Genomic DNA, 22,597 nt, shown 5'->3' on the forward strand with positions numbered 1-22,597 from the left:
CAAATTGACTGGGGAGGCACAGGAGGGTGGCAGGGCAGTGCTGAGCCCGTTCCAGGACTGCAGTCATGCAGTCAGAGCCAGTGTGATGCGATCCTGGGTCTGATGCTCTCAGCGGCATCAGCTGTGTGGGCACAGCGACGAGAAGATTCAGAGTTGGAGTCACAAGGGCTGGCTTTGACAAGGCATGCTGCGCAATACTTTAGAAAGGGGGCAGGCAGGGAGTTGAGATGCTTGCAAAGGAAGGATCATTTAAGTTTGGCAAAGCATTGATCAAACACGTGACTGGCTCATAGGAAGTGTGTTTTGTAAAGCATACCTGTCTAGGGCCATCTACCTTTGTCTTTCTCTATCACATGGTTAGAGGGATATTTCACAGCATTGTTGGACTCGCTCGTACTGCTGTTTAGTTCAAGCTTATTTTCTAAAGCCTTTTGATTTTGGATTTTGGAAAACCAACTCTGTTCTTCCCCCCCCCCCCCCCCTGGAAATAATGAGTGAGCAAGCAAGAGGTTCTGTAAGCTAAGTAAAAATTGCAGACTTTGTTATGATTGGACTCGTGTTTGGAAATTTTGCGAATTGTGTTATGTCAGCATCCTGCTCGTGGAATAGGCTGTGTAAACAATGGGTGTTGGGTGGTTCTGTGAATGAGCAGCCTTCCTTTCCTCGCTTATAGACTTAACCACTGCAATGCTCCAGATTTCTGAGTGTTTATTCCATAGTAAAAAGGGCTCTAAAAATACCAGCCCCATTAGGTTTTTTATGGTAGATCATTTCATTTACACTGCATGAGACATATAAATTTTAAAAAGAAAAAAAAACATTAGAAGCAGGATTTCGAAGGGAAAGCTACAGAAGTCTGTCTGCAGTAATTTGTTTTAGCTATGGATAGAAAAGTGCAAAGGAGATGGGAATAACTTTGTTCCATCTTTTAAGTGAGCGCAATTGGCACATTTAATTGATGTTCAAAGGATTTGAGGAATAGCATACCATAATGCACAAATACATGCCATCATGAGAATATTACCTATACTGAGATTTAAATTGAAATGAATTCTTTTTTACTTTGATTTTAAATATTTATAACCTTTGTTATTAAATATTTATAACCTTTTACTTGAAATATTACTTTTTAAAATTATAGAGGGATGTCATACCATCATTTCAAGTATCCAGAGTGAAGTGAGAAAAAGGTTAGGATGGATCAGGCTTTAGAACAAGAGACAACGGGCCACAGGTTGTATAGGGAAGGATTGTTGGGGGATGTGAGGTAGATGTCAAAATACTAGAGAACAGGAAACTAAAGAGAGTAGAAGAAAGCAGACCTAAATACTTCATTGTTTTAGACTGCCAGGTAACAATAATTTCAGGGATGTAAGCTGATTGATTTGAAGATATAAAAGTATGGACAGGAATAATAAGTACAGAGAAAAACTAACGTTTAGCCTTTCACTGGGCAGGACTTTCTGTCTTCCAGGAACCCCTGGTTGTCATGGGACTGAACAGGAAGCCTGAGGTTCCTCCTAACGATGTCCTTTCCTGGACGCAGAGCCAGTGCCTGGGGCAGGGAGTGGTGTGTTTTAAATATGAAGTCATGATAGGGGATGGAGGCAAGAGCCAAGGGGTACTTTTTACAGAAGGGATGGCATGGAAAACACCACCTTGTATGCCTCCTGAAGCCATGGCCCCAGGGAAGCAACACCTGTCTTCTTGGGACCCTGGAAGACAGACTGTAGGGAGAGAAGGTGGAGATCATGTCTCATTTGGGGAAACTGGAACTGTTTCACTTTAGTATAAGCCATTGTAATGTTTGACTTGTAGGCAAATAGAATTATGAAACAATGCATCCTAGACCTCTTTTTCTCTCCTCCTAAGGGTAACTTCTAGACATTTGGACTGTCTCAAGGAAACTGGGTAGCCCTGGCACTGACTCGTGGGAATTACTTAGCACCTGCTATGAGCCAGCTCTTTAGCTAGATGATTTATGTACATGGTTTCTTTCAGGCCTCCTAAACTTGAGAGGTATTATTTTCTTCATTTTAAACTGAAGCTTAGAGACTATAAGTGATTGTCTCCACTGAGCGACAGAGTTGCTAGTTGAACCTAAGCATGACTGACTCCACATCATGAGATGTTTCTACTCTGGGAGTAATCTAATTTATCACCTTACGTGATCTTGCTACACAGGATGGTCTAAGGCCATCCTGTGATGGTGAACAGCTGTTATAGTAGATTTTCGACCAGAGGACTAGCTCTAGCAAGGATAAGGAGATTATAGGATGACCTGGGCTTTTCTCTATTCTTTTGCCCCCCCCCCATACATAGGAGGTAAATATATATATATACATGTTTGCATACATAGTGCTTGGGCTGTGGTCAGATGCTATGGTGGTGACTCTCAGACTTTACAGTGCAGTGGTGGCCCTGTTGGAAGAGCAGATTCTAGGTCTCCACACTCAGAGGTATTGATTCAGTGGACTGTCTGCATGGTAATAAGAACCTAGATAAATTCAGACTTAGGTATCTCCTCTCACACTAGGAAAAACACTAAGGCAGGCAACCCAGTTTCTAAGCATTACTCCTCTTTGGTTTCTTCATACATATCTCATTTGATTATGGTAAACCTAGAGACGATACCCTCACTGTCAGATAAGCATATGTGAGACCAGGCATTTGTGATGAGTCAGAGAGCAGGAGGTAGACCTTGGCTAGGATAATGAAGAATGAGAAGGGTCAGGGTGCCCAGAACCCAGGAACAGGGTTACTGCCTGTCAGGTTATATCTCATCCTTATCCAGACTGAGACTTAAGACATAGCAGTTACTGATGATCCAAAGGGGTGCTAAGAGGCAGCACACTGTGCTGGCCACTTCCCATGTATCTGCCCCATTTAATTTTGTAACAACCTATGAAATCAACTTCATTATCATCTACATTTTATGGAAGAAGGAACTGGGAGGCCTAATACTGTTTAAAAATTTTACCCCAGGGTCATGTAGCTAGGACACAAATCTAAGTCTGTTTAACTTTAAAGTCCCATGACCTTTTTTCTTTTTTTCTTTATTTTTTAAGTCACACAAATAATATTTTAATACAGCTTCACACACACACACACACACACAATTAATTTAAATAGCATTACACTAGAATTATGCAGGATGATAATTCTGCAACTTACTTTCTTCAGTTAATATGCTCTCCTGGTAGTTCTGTATCAGTCACAAAAGTCTTCTTTATATTGCCAATATCCATCTTTATACAAGAGGCAAACTATAATCTAAACTAATGTTCAGAAGAAGATACGTGTTTAAACCAGAGCTTCTTAGCCAGCACTGTTTTGCTTTTAGGGGGCTTGGTAATGTCTGGAGACAATTTTGGTCATCACAACATGGAGGGTGTCGTTACTTGCTTCTAATGGATGCAAGAATGCACAAGGCAGTCCCCATCAAGGAGTTCACAGGGCAGGGCCCTCTAAGGAATCAGCAGGCCCCAAATGTTAATACTGCCAAGATTGAGAAAACTTGATGGATTTAAATCTACTTATCTTGAGGGTATTTCAGCAGCCCCATGAAGGGCCTTGATCAATAATACATAGTTTTTCAGCACTTACCTTTACTTAAAAGAGTGTTGAGTAGTAAATCCATTTATTTTAAATAGTAAGATTTCAAGTTTTATCAGGAAAACAAACAGTTATACTCTGGCTTCTTCCCTGATTGGAAATTGTATTTGAACTTTTATATATCTCAGTGTGGCCAGTAGCAAAATAATCAAGACTGACTTCTTACTGAATTTTGCTTCCTAACCATGTAATGGGGGAAATGTTTCTCTCTCTCTCTCTCTCTCTCTTTTATTAAAGAGAGAATCATTAGCTCATAGTTGCATCACTTTAGTTGTTCATTGATTACTTCTCATATGTGCCTTGACCCGAGAGGCTCAAGTGGAGCCAGTGACCCCTTGCTCAAGCCAGCGACCTTGGGCTCATGTTGATGAACCTGTGCTCAAGCCGGTGACCCACGCTCAAGTGGCAACCTCAGTGTTTTGAACCTGGGACCTCAGTGTCCCAGGTCAGTGCTCTACCCACTGCGTCACCACCGGTCAAGTGAAAAATGTTTATATGGTTAGTTACATACGGATTAGCTTTCCTTCAGTAGTAAATTGTTTACTGAGTTAAACTTAAGCTTAAGTAGATACAGATTCTATAAAATTGGAAATCAGTTAATAGCTTATATATTGAATTGAACTAAAAGAAACTGTGGTAATTGTAGATCTATTAGATTGAACCTGTTATGCCCTAGTAAGACTAATAAGCAAGACTGTTAACTGTTGGAGAGGAGTTGCTCAGTTCCAGGTTGGGATTTAGGCATTGTTTATTTCTGTGGCATTGCTTTAGGCAATTTATTCATACTACCATTTTGTGTTTGAAGGAAATAAAGTATAAACTTAATTTGTGTTTATTCCTGAAAAGTTCTAACCATTTCTTACTACATTGGTAAAGGATGAATTATTACAAATATTTGTAATGAAAATAATGAGGATTTTTTCCTCAAACTGATTTAATTTAGATATGTCTGATTTTCAAAATAAAAAAGAAACTTATACCTTTAATTTAGAACTTATTCTTCTTGATTTATATTATAGATTATTCTAGTAATAGGTATGCCAGTTACATGTTTAAATATCTCTTAATTGTAAAATAACAAACATTATAGAAGCTTTAAAAATATTTTTAACTTACATAATTCTGAATAAATTTTCAAACAGTATGTATTTTTATAGTTTTATCAGCAGTGAGTATGTATTACATCTCATAATATGAAAACAGAGTCTTCCTTATGATAATAGATATTAAGGATTTCAGATTTTAGAAGAGTTAGCAGTAAAACTACATCACAATCATATTTCCTTCCTGAGAAATTTCAGTATTATGTGTACTTCAGACTAATGGGCACAGAATATTTATATGATGGTGTGAAATATTTATTACACTTTGTCTCTTAGAACCTTTATCCATAAATAATTTGAGGCATTTAAAGTTCTGCCTCTTGACATATGTATCCCTGAACATCTTGTTTAGAGTGCCTGTTTTTGAACTTCATTGAAACGGAGTCATGCCATATAGTGTTCACTTCTAAAATTTTTTCTTTCGCTTAGTGTATGCTTTGGTCCCTTGCTTTTCTATGTACTGTTTAGAAAAGCTTCTGAAATTCCACCAGAAAGCCTATTTAGGATTGTTAATGACACTGCACTTAGTCTACATGACAGAGAGTTGACATCTTTATGACATTGTATTATTCTTGCAGAGACCATGGTATATCTCTATTTATGAAAGTTTTCAATATATTTTTAAAGTTTTATAATACTTTGTCATTTTGTCATGCAACACTATGCACATTGAGTTGGTCCATTTTACTCTGTAGAAGGCAACTTTTTTTCTCATGAAGTAATATATTTAGGTGGTTGCTTATATGTTGGTCTAATTCCTCAGTTGTATTTGTTGGCAGGAGAAATGATAATTTAAGATTTTGTTGTTAAGAAAATCAGCCAATTTTCACTATGGCATCTAATTTAGAAAAATATAAATCACATGCTGGTGATTTACTTAATTTGGAAATTTCATATTACTTAAGTAAACAATTTCAAAATAGAAACATAAATATTTTACTAAATATATACAAAAGATGCCATGGGAACATAAAAAAGGAAGTCACTAATTCAGTATTTGGATGCAAGTATTTTATATGGTATAAGAACCTGCCAACTATTCAAAATGGCAGCATTTCTCTTGGCCAAGGACTGAATAGAATGTATACCTCTGAGAAGGCTTGGAGGAGAAGATTAAATATATGCTATACCTCGAGGATTAAATTTTTGGGCCAAAAATAATTGAATACATTGAATTGGACTAATAAAAATTTTTGTTTTGTTATTTGCAGGGAAAATTTTTTTTTTAATGTGTGGATATGCATTATAATTTTTAGCTAGGTGTAGCTGAAACTGGGCTTGCCCAGTGCCTCTTTCAGTAAGGTGGTTCTTGCTACTGCTTCTCTTACCCCTTCTGAGTGCTCTAACACTGTGGTACACCCAGAGATGGCCACAGTCAGAGAATCACCAAAGCACCATATTATTCAGTGAAATTACATCCATATCAGTGTGCCAGGTTCTAGTCAGTTTTGCCAAATTAAGTAAAACTCTTTGGAGAAAAAATAAATAGTAATGTCATGTTTTTTTTCCAGTGTTCTGTGGGTATTTTATGGACTGAAACTTGGGAAAGAAAATTGTGAAAAGGAAAATTCATCATTTTATACTGTAATGAGCTTACAAAGGAATCCTGCAATAATTATATTGTTTACTAACTATAAATGAGCAATCCATTCTATTAAGTTTGATTGGCTAGTGTTTATTGAACACCATTGTGTGTGAAATGCCAAGGGCCACTTAGCAGTTGTTCTACTGACAGTGCCTTCCTCAGAAAGCCTGTGGGTGAATGGCTAGAATAACAAGACTCCTAACTGCAATGCCAGGCAGACCTCAGAAGGCACTGTCAGAGAAATACAGACAGGGTGCCACATAGTCTTTGGGAGAACACTGTCCGTCTCATCTTATCCCATCAGGAACTGAATAGGAGTCGGAGGAAGATGGATTTTGAAGGATAGGTGTAATTTTGGCAGCTAGAGATGGGTGGATGTGGTTGGATTTCTCAGAGAAAATAATGATATGGAGGTGGGAAAGAGATGGATGGATTTGGTGACTAGCAGGGAGCCTGATGTCATCAAATCACAGGGCTCAGAAAGATTGGGAGAAGTGTGATTAGGTGAGGTGAAGCCCTGTAGTGGCAGGCTGTGCTTAAGCCTAGGAGTGTTCCATTGTATGTATTTACCACATCTTCTTTATCCAATGCAGTGAAGGCTTGGAAAAGTGGGGGTGACCGGCATTTTCCCTGTCTCTGCTTGACCATCATCGCCCCTTTCCCACTCACTGCCTCTTTCTACTATCCCAGCCAACATCATACTTTGTTTTCCTCTTTCCTGTACCTCCTTCCCCTCACTTTTTTTTTCCTTCCCCAGCTGTCAAAACCAGCTCAGGAGTCATCTTTGGGAGCATTCTAAAACCTTGCCATTGGAATTAATCATTACTCTCACTGTTCCCACAGAGATCGTCTTACCCCCTCATTATAGACTATATTCTGTCGTATAGCTATTTCCATCTCTGTCTCCCTTTATCATATTGTAGGGATTCTTGTTCCAGTAGCCTTAGTAGAGCAGCTTGAATACAGATCAACTCAATACTAGCAGGGAGCCTGATGTCATCGAATCACAGGGCCTGATGTCATCGAACTCATTGAATGAATAAGAGATCTTGTTTACAATTTTTATTTATATTATGTATAAAGAGATAGATGCAACAGAGACCAAAGTGGTAGAAATTCTAAAAGACTTTTAATGATTAGATGAAGAAACTTTTTAGAGTAGTACCAAATGTGTGCTCTGTCTCAGTTCAATAATACTGACCACAGTTTGGCTCTCCTAGTCCCTTGCCTGAGCAAAAATGCAGCCTTTCTTCCACACCCAGACCCGGCGCCAGACCACAGCTCGCTGCGCCAGCTCTCCTAACCGCCTCTGAATGTGCTGCCTATTACACGATGGTGCAGATACAATGAGGCGAGGACAGGAAAGAACACCTGAAAGCAAGGTTGTGGGTTTCCCTGGTTTATTTAAAACCTCTTCTTGAAAGTTCACCTTCATGGTATAAGCAGTTTTTTTATAAGGCTTTTCAACATTAGCAGAATTCTTAAATCTTCTACATGGATCACAACTGGATGTAAAATGTTTTATTCACAGTTCTGTTGGTTCCTGTGCTTTCTATCCTTGAAGAATTTTAGATTACAAATCAGGGTGATATTATTTGCACATTTTCTTTATGATCTTAAATTTCATTTATACCTACATTCTTTTTGTGACTCCTGATTCATGCATTCAGAAACCCAGTTCCTCATCAATGACGTAAGGGAGTTGAAGTAGAGGGTCTCCAAGATCACTCTGTCAGCGTTTAGGAAAGAATCTATATATTATATGACTGTAGGAGTTTATTTTTGTCCAAGGGCCAGTGTCTACAGAATACTTAATGGTTTTGTGTTTAGACTTCTTGCCACTAGATGGCAGTAAAAATTTTATTCTTAGCAATAAGTGCTTATCAATTTTTAAGTTTATATTTTGTTGTTTTTCTTTTCCTTTTTATTGATTTTATTGAGGTGACACTGTTTAACAGTATTGTACAGGTTTCAGGTGCACAATTCTCTAACACATCATCTGTACACTGTATTGTGTATTCACCACTCCAAGTCAAGTCTCCTTCCATCACCATTTACTCCCCCCCCCCATACCCTGCATCACCTCCCATCTATCCTCCTTCCCCTTTAAGTTTACTTTAAAGAGAGATTCACAAGTTTGAGTCTGAAGTTTGAGGTGTCTGTTAGAAATTACATAACCATAGCCAAGCCTCAACGTGTTGTTTCTTGGGCCTGGCCTCTTGGCTCAGCGGATAAGCATTCTCCCCACATGCTGAGGTCGCGGGTTTATCCTTGGTCAGGGCACAGATGAGAAGCAATCAGTGGGTACACAACTAAACATGGAACAGCTAAGTGGAACAGTGAGTTGAAGCTTCTCTCTCTCTTTCTCTCTCTCTCTCTCTCTCTCCCTCCCCCTTCTTCTCTCTTTCCCTTCTTCTCTCTCTCTTTCTCTCTCTCTCTCTCTCTCTCTCTCAAATCAATGGAAAAAAATTAAAAATATATATGTTCTTTCCTAGAACCTATGCTTATTTTATCCAAGGATACAACTCTTATGGTCCTCCACAGCAATTTGTATTAGGGAATCATGGGGGAAAAGACATAAGTTAAATAAAGTATATAATTTTGTTTTACAAAACATTTATTTATGATAAAAAGTAAGATACTGTAATTATAGAAACTTTGGAAATACAGACATTTTAAAGAAGACATTAAAATTATTTTTAGTACTGATTTTAGAGAGAGAAAAACAACAAATTGTTGTGCCACTTATTTATATATTCATTGGTTGATTCTTGCAGATGCCCTAACTGGGATCAAACCCACAACCTTGGTGTATCGGGATGACACTAACCAACTGAGCTACCTGGTTAGGGCTAAAGAAGACACTTTAAATCACTCCTAGAAATAATCTATGTTAACTATTTGTTACCTTTCTTCCCAGTATTTTTTTGTGCATACAAAATTAAAATCACATGAAACATAGAGTTTTACACCTTACGTTTCAAACTAATGTTAAACATTGTCCTTTCCCGTGTCATTAAATGTCTTTTTACAACATAATTCACACTGTTGGATAAACCATGATGAATTCAACCAATATGATGCTATTGGGTACTTTAGTTCTCCTAATTTTTCACCAAGTAATACGGCTATGAACCTAAATTTTTCCTTAGGATGTATTCTTGGAAATTAAATATGAATTTTAATGCTTTGGCTACATATCAAGTGAGTTCCTCGAAAGGCTTTACACGTCTGAGCTCCCAGCAGCAACAGAGTACCCTCGTCACATTCTTGCCAACACTGAGTATTATGGTCTAGGGTTGTTTGCTTGTTTTAACAGGGCAGGAGGTGGGCTTGGGAACTAATCTTTATAGTACTTGATGTTTAAAAGATCAGTTTCTAACCATATCATTTTCGAAATTTGGACCATGCCAGGTTTGCTAATTAAGCTGTTTTTATGTTTCCAAGACCTCAAGTGTTACAGTCGTTTGTCTAGTGCAGGCATGGTGAGTACTCTCTAGGGAACTGTTTATGGCTATTTTAAACGTTACTCAGAAATTACTTATAAACCATAATCACACCTTCTGAATCTATTGACTGTCCCAGATTTTTTAAAACTTTCACTGGCGTGGCTACCAAAGTAACTCATGCAGTTTCGGCAAGCCACCCTCCATGCACTGGCCCCAAGGCCCACAATTTGAGCACTTATGAGAGGCACTGAGTTACAGGGGAAGGCCTTGGCGTGGTTTACCTTCAGACCTGCAATCTTAACTGACCCCTGACTGTTAGAGCCTTGAAACTGCTTTCCTTCTATTGTATAAGGTCTACCAGAAAGTTCTGTCCGTTTCTATCACAAGTTTCGACACGTAAGCACATGTTTATTTGGCGCATGTGTGCCTCTCTATTTTTATCACTTAATGTATACATACTGACGTAGCAAATTAACTAAAACAAAGTTGATTCATGTTAGTCTTATGTGTGAAGCCATAGTGTACCCATGGCTACTGATAAAGTTCATTTACGCCACTGTAATTTTTTACGAATTTCAACAAGGAAGAAATGCTACAGAAGCATGTCTGTCGCATCCACCATATTCCCCAGACTTAGCACCCTCCGACTATCACTTGTTTTTGTCCTTACAAAATTTTTTGAAGGGCAAAAAATTCAAAAATGAAGAAGATATCAAACAAGCACTGGTTCAATTTTTCGCATCAAAAGACAAAACATTTTTCAAAAATGGGATATACAAATTGCCCTCACGCTGGCAAGAAATCATTAATAATAATGGCAATTATATTATTTAATAAAGTTTATTGACGGTAAGAAAAATTTGTATTTTGTTTTATTCCAAAAATGGACAGACCTTTTCGGTAGAACTTATACGTTTACTGCATTACCTTTTATCCCATCTGGGTCTGTAGTACCTGGTGCTTTAATTTTTTAAGGGTCAGTCCTGTAAATTATAATGATAGCAGCCACCGTTTATAGGTGGCTTAAATGAAACTTTGCTTAGTTAAATTTTATTAAAAACTGAATTTATGGGATTTTAAATGAGATGTCATACTTAAAAAATTTAGCACTGTGCTTCACACAATAGTAAGCACTTAATTAATTTTAGTTGTCATAATTGTTAGAATTCCCTCAAGCATCAACACTTAAGGGGATATAGGGACTAAAAGAGCCCTTCCTGCAGAGGGGCTAGAACATACTACAGTCCTGAGGGACTGAAGAATCTGTGGCCCCAGTGGGCCTCAGACAAGCTAGTGAGGGAAAGTCGGCCACAGGGAGGGGCTCTGGGAACTAGTCTGGGCTTCATCTAAGAGTAATTGCAAGTCATAAAGGGCCTTAAACTGAGAACCCTTTAGATTCGCATTGTTGAAAAACCATTCCAGGCCCTGGCCGGTTGGCTCATCAGCCCGGTGTGTGGAAGTCCCGGGTTTGATTTCCGGTCAGGGCACACAGGAGAAGGGCCCATCTGCTTCTCCACCCTTCCCCCTCGCCTTTCTCTATCTCTCTCTTCCCCTCTCGCGGCGAAGGCTCCATTGGAGCAAAGTTGGCCCAAGCATGGAGAATGGCTCCATGGTCTCCGCCTTAGGTGCTAGAGTGGCTCCAGCGGCAATGGAGCACGCCCCAGATGGGCAGAGCATCGCCTCCTGGTGGGCATGCCGGGTTGATCCCAGTTGGGCACGTGTGGGGGTCTGGCTGCCCCCCCCCCCCCCACTTCTCACTTCGGAAAAATACAAAAAAAATAAAAAACTAAAAAGAACAAACATTCCAGGGCTTCATGGAGAGTGGACACAGGGAGGTTCCTTTTAAGGTGGTTTGGCCATAAAGAAGATAAACGGCCTTGTGCGTGTTGCTTAAGCTCTGTGTGTCTCAGTTTGCTTGTCTATAACACAGATTCAGTAATAGTATCTACCCATAGGCTGTGGGAATTAAATATGTTGCTCTTTGTAAAGTGCTTTGAACAGCTCCTGGCATAGAAGTGCTTTAAGTGTTTGTTAACTAGCATGCCAGAGATCTGGGGGCAGAAGATTAATCATTTCCAGTTCTGTCCTCCCTCCATCTAGCATCAGACTGACCTCCTTTGTGAAAAACCCAAACCGCTCCTGACTCTGAGACCTTTGCTGCCTAGTTTCCAAATCAAGCTCAGCCCCCTCCCTCCCCCTGCCTGGTCTGGTGTGGGCACCTACACATGGATGTGACATATGGCAGGCCAGGCCTGACTGGTCTTTCCTTTCCCAGAACATTGGCATCGCACCGCCCACAGGGGCCAGGCCCCTGTGTCAGCTTGCTGAGAGCACCACGTGAGCCTCCTGCTGCAGGACTAGGGGGAGCCCTCCAGTAAACACTGCCCCTCAGAGTGCATTTACCTCTCCTGACTTTGCTGACCTTACTGCATGGCTTGCTCTCAACCAGACTGCACTTGATGTTTGAGAATAACTGCAAGGTGAACTCTGGGCTATTGTCGGCTCCTGTTTGCTTTTCAGATTCATAAAGGACACTCTGAACTGGAAGGAAAGAAAGGCTAGTATATGCATGTGGCATCCATGTAGCCTTTTTTCCATTCTAGGAAGGAGCCTTTTAATTGTCTTAGACCTTATAAAAAGTTCATTTTAACTCTGTAACCTTCCTGTTTGTCTCCCTCTCCAGTGAATTCTTTTTTGCAAATCATAGTATTCATGGAACTTGATGTATGCAGGAAGTTTTCTTTTCTTTTCTTTTTTTTTTTTTTTTTTTTTGTATTTTTCTGAAGTGAGAAGCAGGGAGGCAGAGAGACAGACTCCTGCATACACCCAACCGGGATCCACCTGGCATGCCCACCAGGAGGTGATGCTCAGCCCATTTGGGGCGTTGCTCTGTTGCATCCAGAGCAGTTCTAGCACCGGAGGCAGAGGCCATGGAGCCATTCTCAGCGCCCAGGCCAACTTTGCTCCAATGGAGCCTTGGCTGCGGGAGGGGAAGAGAGAGAGAGAGAAAAAGGAGAGGGGGAAGGGTGGAGAAGCAGATGGTTGCTTCTCCTGTGTGCCCTGGCCGGGAATCAAACCCAGGACTTCCACATGCTGGGCCGAAAGTGTACCACTGAACTAGCTGGCCAGGGCTGCAGGAAGTTTTCTTAAATCATTCTTCTACTGAGTAGTAATATGTCAAAGCTGCTTTGTTAACTTGCTATGGACTTCCATCATTTGAAAACAGTAGATTGGATCTCATTGAAGGACAGCAGGTTTCAACCTACATTACTTAGTAATGTCACCTGGAGCTCCGTCTTGAGGACACTGAGGCAGTTCTGAGCACACAGAGAAGGACCATCATCTACACAACAGGGCGTCCACAAGGTCTGGAGTAGAATTTCCCTCGGGGGAGAGACTCCTAGAGCAGTGTTGGGAAGGGGACTGTGGCTCACTTGGTCTTTCTAATGCTCCATGAAGTTTGGCGGTGCACAGAATTTGTCATTTTATCTCTTTTTGACTATGTAAAATAGGGTATGATAAAATTGAAATGAGTGCCAAGACAGATTAGTGATATTTCCCTGGAGATTTCTGGTATGAGAGTGTGTTGTCCTGGTCTGGTGGGACCTCTCCTTGACCGAGGTGGTAGAGCCTCTTCCCTACTTTTGACGGCCTGTGTACACATTTATGTATGAACTCACACATTTATATGCACATACATTTTCATTTTATCTTGTAATACATGCTCACAAAATGCAGAACAGGAGTTTTAAAAAAATGTAAAATAATTTCTCTGTGAGTATCCTAGAAACCACTGGGTTGTACACTTTAAAATGGGACAATTTTGTGATATATGAGTTATATCTAAATAAAGCTCTTAAAATAAAATATTTCTAAATGTAACACTTTTTCAAAAACTAAATATTTTTTCTTGATGATAAAAGAAGTGCATGCACATATAGGAAACTGGAAAATGTGCTAAAGTAGAAAGAAAAAAAAATACTTATAATCACACCACCCTAGAGACTGTTAACATTTGGTGGTATTTTCTTTTATTCTTTTTTTTATTTCTATATATGGATTATTTTTATATTGATGAGAATCATTTCTGCATATAAAATCTTACATCTTTCTTTCTTCATTTAGCATTATAATATAACCATTTAAAATGCTGTTAAAATTTTTTCATAAACATTTTTTTTTTTTTTTCATTTTTCTGAAGCTGGAAACGGGGAGAGACAGTCAGACAGACTCCCGCATGCGCCCGACCGGGATCCACCCGGCACGCCCACCATGGGGCGACGCTCTGCCCACCAGGGGGCGATGCTCTGCCCATCCTGGGCGTCGCCATATTGAGACCAGAGCCACTCTAGCGCCTGGGGCAGAGGCCACAGAGCCATCCCCAGCGTCCGGGCCATCTTTGCTCCCATGGAGCCTTGGCTGCGGGAGGGGAAGAGAGAGACAGAGAGGAAAGTGCGGCGGAGGGGTGGAGAAGCAAATGGGCGCTTCTCCTGTGTGTCCTGGCCGGGAATCGAACCCGGGTCCTCCGCACGCTAGGCCGACGCTCTACCGCTGAGCCAACCGGCCAGGGCTCATAAACATTTTAATGGCTTACTATGAACCACTGTATGAGAGCACTATGAATTAATCATTACCTGCTATACACCATCACTTACTATGAGAAATAACACTGTAATGAACATCTTTGAGCATACTCCCCATTTTTGTAGTTGGATTTATCTTCTTAAATGTACGCCAGATATATTCTAATGCTTTTAAAGCCTTATATTTACAAGTTACACTCTATAAGGTAGCCCTCTATCAATCTGTAAGGCATCAATGTTCAAGTTTCAAACCTCTGGGCAGACATAGCCCTGGCAGTCCAAGCCCAAGGGTGCATTGTGGACTGTGTTATGTCTGTGCATACTCCCGTGGGTGCCTCAGTGTGGTCCACAACACCTCTGATATATGAATACTCATTTCTGTTCTGCCCAGAGCTCACACAGAGTTAAATCATTGTTTGTTCATTATATGTTAGAGAGCCCAGGTTGGTATCAGTTAGGTATTCATGTCTGTAAAGTCTTTAATTTATTAAGTAGTTGATGTTTAAATTTATGCATTTTCATAACGTGGGTGAACATTTATTTATGTGTTTCTTGGGCATTTGTATTTTCTCTTATGAGTTATCTGTTCATACTCATTTTTTTTAATGCTCAGTGCTTGTCATTGGTATTTGGCCCATTAATTTGGTTACATATGAGCTGTATTATTTGTTGTCAGTATTCTTCCTGGTTTGTACTTACTATTTTATGAAAAACAAAAGGTTTTATTTTTATTTTGAACAATTAATTATTTGTTTCCTTGATTTTCATTTTGCAAAATTCTTCCCCATTTAAACAGGTGAAATGTATTTATATTTTCTTATTTAATTACAGGCAGTCCCCAGGTTACAAACAAGATAAGTTCTGTAAGTTTGGAAATGTTTAAGTACTTATATGCACAGAAAGGTGAAAATAAATACTATGTTAAGGCAAACATCTAAGTTGTATTTAATAGGTAAATGTACCTGCTCCAACTTGTATACAAATTCAACTTAACAACAACCTACAGAACCTATCTTATTCGTAATCTGGGACCACTTGTATTTCATTTTTATATTGATCTCTTGAATTTACATTAAATTCAAGTATGTTTTTATGAGTATTATAAGGTAAGAATCTAATTATTTTCCAAATAGTTTTTCTTGCTCTTTTTTTCGCATAATCTTTCCTTTTTCTGGTGACTAATGTGTATGCCTTCTCACTTGATTATCATTTCTATTCTGATAAAAAGATTTTGCTGAGTTTAAAACCAATAAGGTTTACATTGTTAACATGGTTAAATCATTGTTCGTTCATTATATATTTTTGTTTCATTGTTAACATTTGTTTAAGTTGACTTACTTTGAATGTAATCATTTTTAATACTAACTCATTTCTTCTTTATACCTTGAATCAAAGTGAACTGGGTATTTGGGCCAATTAGGGTTATTTATTTCATAGAGACCATCCCATTTACAAATGACCCAGATTCTCTGCATTAAACATAAGAGACACTTGCATTCATTTTTAAGAACCTTTTTTCTCTTTCTGTTTATGTTTTTAGGGGTTCCTGTCTCATATACTTTCAGCTTTAGGATTTGATATAAAAGAAGTTGGTCTTTTTACTCAAAGTCTTGGGTATGCACCTGCAGATTACTATCCTTGTTTGCTCAAAAATGTAAGTATTTTTAACTTATTAGTATTGAAATTTGCATTGGTTTATATATCATCAGCAAAAAGAATAAATGGAACTATTTCACTTCTGCAGAAGAGATGTTTAACTTTTCTGTGTTTATATCTCTTTTTACGTCTGGCAGACTTAAGCCCATGTAAGGAAGAAATGTGAGGTGAGGGTATGAGAAAGAAGAAGGAAAGCAGGAGAGGTTATGCTAAATCAGCCAGCTTTTCTGTCTCTTAGCACATTTCATTTATTCTCCCAAAGATTTTTAGGAGAAGAGAGTTCCTTAACCAATGTAAGCACAGCTTTTTATTGTTAGACCAATTTTGTATTTAAAATAACTGAACAGGAATTTTGTGTTAAAGCAAGACATTTAATGAACAACCTTCTAAATACTATTATGTATTTACATCTTAGTATTAAAGGTATATATTCTTCTGCCTTAAATTTTAGCTAAATTCAAGAAATTTTAATTTTGATCTTAACATAGCTCTTCTAAAAACTGTTAGGAGATTTTTAATGTTTGTTAACTATTCTGGTCTTTTGGAAACTTTATATATGAATAACATGTTAAAAAAATAAAGATTAAATCAAGAAAGAAAAAAATAAAGTAACTAGTGTAGTTTTCTGTCTCTTATTCATTTGCTTAAATAGGAATTCTGAATAACATAGTAAACATAAAATCCAAATTATTAGTAAGTGTAACTTGGCACCGCTTCTTTTCATGTGACAAAGTAAAACAAGGCGAGGCCTGGTGGGAGGAGAGCAGGGAATCTCAACGGAAATACCACTCACACCAAGAAAAATAGAACTGATGTAATCCTATTTTCAGTGTGGGTTAACCTGCAACTGATTCTGTTTTACAGATGGTTTTATCATTAGTGTCTGAACTCAGAGAGAATCACCTTAATGGATTTAACACTGGAAAGCGGTAGGTGTCAAACTAAATGTCCCTCTTCTCAAGTTTCAGAATGGATCCATTTGGTTAGGAGAGAAAAAGATTATAACTCTCAGGAAATGCATGTTCATAGTTATGTCCTATGTGGAAAGATTATATTGGTGGAATACATGGAGAATTGGTGAGTTTCATCAAACTTTTTTTTTTTAATGACTATTCTCTCCACCCTCACAGGGCAGTAAACCGTGCAGTGCCTCTTATGCACCCATTGACTGAAAAGCCCCACATGTACAGGAGGGGACACAAAGGACAGCCATGCTCGACCCTGTGCGGATGTGCATCATTTGCACACACATACAAACAGGGTATTGACAAGGCAATAGATACTTGATATATACATATGACCTACAGAAACTAAACAGATCAAATAGAGTCAGACAGATTAAAAAGCAATCACATTATAAAATGTTTCTTCACTATGGGAAAGAATTCAAAATTATTTTTATTGGTGAGCATTTAATTTCTAACAAGCCATTAAGAAAATCTGAGAACCAAGGCATACTGTGATTTTTTTTTTTTTTTTTTTTTGTAAAACTATTGTCAGTTAAAGCTCTATCAGAAATGGTGTTCACTCTCAGACTTTAGAAATCTTTTGCATCTAACCCTTAACATAAACTGCAGGCAGTCCATGGGTTACAAACAACATAGGTTCTGTAGGTTTGAAAATGTTTAAGATACACAGAAAGGTAAGAATAAATACTATGTTAAGACAAACAATTGTCTAAGTTGCATTTAATAGGTAAATGTACCTGTTCCAACTTACATACAAGTTCAACTCTTAAGAACAAACTTACAGGCCCTGGCCAGTTGGCTCAATGGTAGAGCATCAGCACAGCGTGATTCCCGGTCCCGGATTCGATTCTTGGTCAGGGCACAGAGGAGAAGTGCCCATCTGCTTCTCTACCCTTCCCCCTCTCCTTTTTCTATATCTCTCTTGCCTTCCCGCAGCCAAAGCTCCATTGGAGCAAAGTTGACTTGGGTGCTGAGGACAGCTCTATGGCCTCCGCCTTAGGTGCTAGAATGGCTCCGGCCACAACGGAGCATCACCCCAGATGGGAGAGTATCATCCCCTGGTGGGCATGCCGGGTGGGTCCTGGTCGGGAGCATGTGGGAATCTGTCTGACTGCCTCCCGGCTTCTAACTTCGGAAAAATACACACACACACACACACACACACACACACACACACACACAAAGAACCAACTTACAGAACCTATCTTGTCCATAACCTAGGACTGCCTATAGAAAATTCTTACACAAAAGCATGAGAAAATCATACCTGCTAAGCTGGCTGTAATTAAAAAAAAAACCAAAAATGAAAATTCACAATTCTTGGTGACATTGTGGAGCAAGTAGAACTCTTACATTGGATTTGGCAGTGGTATTTTGGATATGATATCAAAAGCACAAAAAATAAAAAAAAGCTTGATAAATTGGATTTCATTCAAATTAAGAACTTTTATAAATCATAGGATACTATCAAGAAAGCAAAAAAGACAACCTACTGAGTAAGTAGGTTTGAAATAATATATCTGATAAAGTGTTCCTATCCAGAATATATATAAAGAACTTCTAAAACTCAATAAAAAATTAAATTAAAAAATGGCCAAGAGACTTAACTAACTAGGCATTTCTCCAAAGAATATATACAACTGGGCAATAATGCTAAATATCACTAATTATTAGAGAAATACAAATCGAAATCACAATGGGATATGACATCATACCTGCTAAGCTCGCTGTAATTTAAAAAACAAACAAAAATGAAAATTCACAATTCTTGGTGACATTGTGGAGCAAGTAGAACTCTTCTGCACTGCTGGTGGGAATGGAGAAGGGGTGGCCACTGTGGAAACCCGTTTGGCATTGTTTCAGGAAGTGAAACACAGAACTATCATAAGATCCAGCAATTCTGCTCCTAGGTATATATTCAAAAGAATTTAAAGCAGGGATGCAGACAGATATTTGTACACTAAGTTTACAGCAGCATTATTTATAATAGCCATAAGGTGGAAACAGCCCAATTGCCTATCAACAGATGAATGAGCAAACAAAAATGTGATAATACAAATACAATGGAATACTATTCAGCCATTTAAAGAAATAAAATGTGTTTGTTTTTTTTTCTTAAGTGAGAAGCAGGGAGGCAGAGAGACAGACTCCCGCATGCATCCTGACTGGGATCCACCCAGTGAGCCCCCTATGGGGTGATGCTCTACCCACCTGGGGCCGTTGCTTAGCAACAGAGCTATTTTAGTGTCTGAGTCAAGGCCATGGAGCCATCCTCAGCACCTGGGGCCATTTTGTTCCAACTGAGCCATGTCTGCAGGAAGGGAAGAGAGAGAGAGAGAAAGGAGAGGGGGAGGAGGGAGAAGCAGATGTTTATTTCTCTTGTGTTCCCTGACCAGGAATCGAACCTGGGACATCCACATGCTGGGCTGATGCTGTACCACTGAGCCAACCGGTCAGGGTGACAATGAAATGTTCATATATAAAAGAACATGGATGTACTTTGAAAATACCATGTTTAGTGAAATAAGCCAGACGCAGAATGACAAACATTGTATGATTCCACTTATATATAAGAGATACCCAGAATAGGCAAATTCTAGAGACAGAAAACAGAATAGAGGCTCTCAGTGTCTGAAGGGAATGGACTAATTGTTTAATAGTTTATGTTGGGGATGAGGAAAAGCTTTGGGTATGGATTTTAGTGATGGGTACACAGCCTGTAAATATATTTAATGCCACTGAATGGTTACCTCTTATAAATGGTTAAAATAATAACTGTTAGGTATGCTTTACCATAGTAAAGGAAATTAAACTTGAAGAAAAAACAAATGTGATACCACTATAAACTCCCTCAGATGACTAAAATTTAAAACACATTAGCATGTGTTGGAAGCATATGGAATGACTACATCTTTCACAAACTGTTTGGGAAATAGTATAACCATTTTTGTAAACAGTATGGCAATTTATTCTAAAGTTAAACATAAACTTACTATATGACCCACCAATTCCATTCTTGAGTGTTTACTCATGACAAATGAAAACAGATATTCAGCACTATTTATATGTAAATATTCATAGCCGCTTTATTTGTGATAATTCAAAACCAGAAACAATCCAAAGAACCATCAACAAATAAAAAATTATCTGTTACCACCATTTAAAAAAATGAGAACACAATATTATTGTCTGAGAAAATATTATTAAACAGTACATCTGATAAAGGGCTCAAACCCAAAATATATAAAGAACTCAGTAATTAGACAAATAACTGAGTTAAAAAATTGGCAAAAGATTGGAATACATGTCACCAGAAAATGTGTATAAATATATTATAAGAACATGAATACTTGTATATACATGTGTATAGCAAAGTGGAAGCAACTCAAATATCTATCAGCTTATGAATGGATAAACAAAATATGGTATGTCCATGTAATAGAATATTATTCCTAAGAACAAGGAGCAAGCCACTGATTTATGCTACAGCCTATGTGAGCCTCAAAAACATATGTAGTGAAAAAAGCTGGTCATAAAAGAACAGATATTGTATGGTTCAATTTTTTATAAAATGTCCAGAATAGGCAAATTTATAGAAGGTAGATTAGTGGTTTCCCGGAGCTATACAAAGGAACAAGGCTTTCTTGCAGATGAACAGAAAACATCTTCAGGTGAGGAGAATGATCTAAAAGTAGATGACAATGAGGGTTGTCCAACTCAATTTATTAAAAGTCCTTAGATTGTACATTTCAAATATGTGCATTTTGTGGTATATAAAGTATACCTAAAAATAATTAGATGAATCCCTAGAGTGCATGAAAAGCATTTACAATCATTTATTTACACAACAGGGAAAGACTTTGATTTAGCCTTGTGGTGAATGTTGAAAAATGGGTCTTTTGAGTAATAAATTTAAAAATTTATTAAAGGGAACTTGGAAAAATCAATAGGAGGCAATTTGTATGTATGCCCCACACCAAATCCCAAAATATATCAAGTTGATGAGTTTTAAAAACTCAGGTGAGAATAACCCTGGCTAGGTAGCTCAGTTGGTTAGAGCGTCACCCTGAGACACCAAGGCTCAACCCCTGGTCAGGGCGCATACGGAAGTCAACCAACAAAAGCCTACATGGGTGGGGCAATAGGCCAGTGTTTCTCTCTCTCCCTTCATCTCTCTCTAAAGTCAATTTTTAAAATAATTTAAAAGAACTCAGCTGAGAATAAACAAAAACTAACACACACAATCAACAAATGGAAAGGACCAGCCACAGACTCGGAAGATAACTGCAGCCTATAAAACAGACAAATATAGAAATGCCTCCTGCAAATCAATCATAAATAGGCAAATACTACATCATAGAAATACAAGCAGGTTATTCCAAATGAGGAAAACTTCAAAAAAAATAAACATTTTAAAAATTCTTCAAAAGTGATGTCAGCAAGATAGCAGAATAGGAAGCTCAGTTCTTGTTCTCCACCCCCAAACACTGATCTAACAATAGTATATGGGACAAGGAGCCTTTATGAGAACTCCAGAAACCAATTAAGAAGTCACACTATCTCAGGCAAACTCAAAGTAAGAAACAAATTGAAACAGGAATGAAAGCTATTTTTTATCAACTACAATAGCACTTCCCCTGAGCCAGCCCAGATGGGTGGGATTGGGAGGAAAAGTTCAACTTGTAGCTTCTCCCTTGGAAGGGAAAGAGAGAGTGGAATGTGTCCAGTGTTCTGGCTTCTGTGGGATCTCCTGAGGGACTAATATTTGATCACTTTCAGTACCTGGGGCCCGTGGAGAGGTAGCGCTAAGCTGCTTTGGGCAGCACCCGAGAACTGGCCGTGCCACAGACAGGAGGCTGGCTCAGATCAGCGTGATGAGGGAAAAGCACTCAACTCTGGTCAGGATAAATGTATAAGCAAATATAATTTCTAAAATATTGTAATATTGGTGCATAAATTACTTTTAAGTCTGGAATAAAGTTTAAATGATAAAAGTATAAAAACTAACTGTAAAACTGTGTTAAGGGATACAAAATATGAAAACGTAACATATGACATCAATAACATAAAGCATAGGGAGGAGATATAAAGGAATAAACATTTTTATACAACTGTCATTATCACTTTAAAATAGATTGTTATAGCCAGGAGATTTATTTTTATTGATGTTTTAGAAGAAAGGAGAGAGAGAGAGAAACACCAGTTTGTTGTTCCATTTATTTGTCCATTCGTTGATTGATTCTTGTATGTGTCCTGACTGGGAATCGAACCTGCAATCTTGGTGAATCGGGATGACACTCTAATCAACTGAACTATCTGGCCAGGGCAACCATGAGATGTTTCATCTAATTCCATGGTAACATATACACACACACACACACACACACACACACACACACACATATATATATACATATATGTTGCACAAAGGAAATGAGAAGAGAATCAAAGTATATCACTATTTTTAAAAATCAGTGAAACACAAAGGAACTTAGCAAAAGAAAAAGAGGGCCAATATAACTACCAGACATACAGAAAACAATGAAATAGCAATAATAAGTCCTTCTCTCTCAGTAATTACTACAAATGTAAATGGATTAAACTCTACCATCAAAAACTGTAACAGCCTGACCAGGCG

General features: G+C 38.4%; 1 protein-coding gene across 2 annotated transcripts in view; it reads left to right on the forward strand.

The window, feature by feature from the left end:
* Window positions 1-22,597, forward strand: part of FANCC (FA complementation group C) — a 306,682-nt gene that overhangs the window by 197,291 nt on the left and 86,794 nt on the right. For both annotated transcript variants that reach the window (XM_066365719.1, XM_066365720.1), the window contains exons 5-6: window positions 15,876-15,989; window positions 16,856-16,920. In XM_066365719.1, the coding sequence (XP_066221816.1) occupies window positions 15,876-15,989; window positions 16,856-16,920 (179 nt within the window). The remainder of the gene's footprint in view (window positions 1-15,875; window positions 15,990-16,855; window positions 16,921-22,597) is intronic.

This window comes from Saccopteryx leptura, chromosome 2 (assembly GCF_036850995.1).
Source record: "Saccopteryx leptura isolate mSacLep1 chromosome 2, mSacLep1_pri_phased_curated, whole genome shotgun sequence".
NCBI lineage: Eukaryota > Metazoa > Chordata > Mammalia > Chiroptera > Emballonuridae > Saccopteryx > Saccopteryx leptura.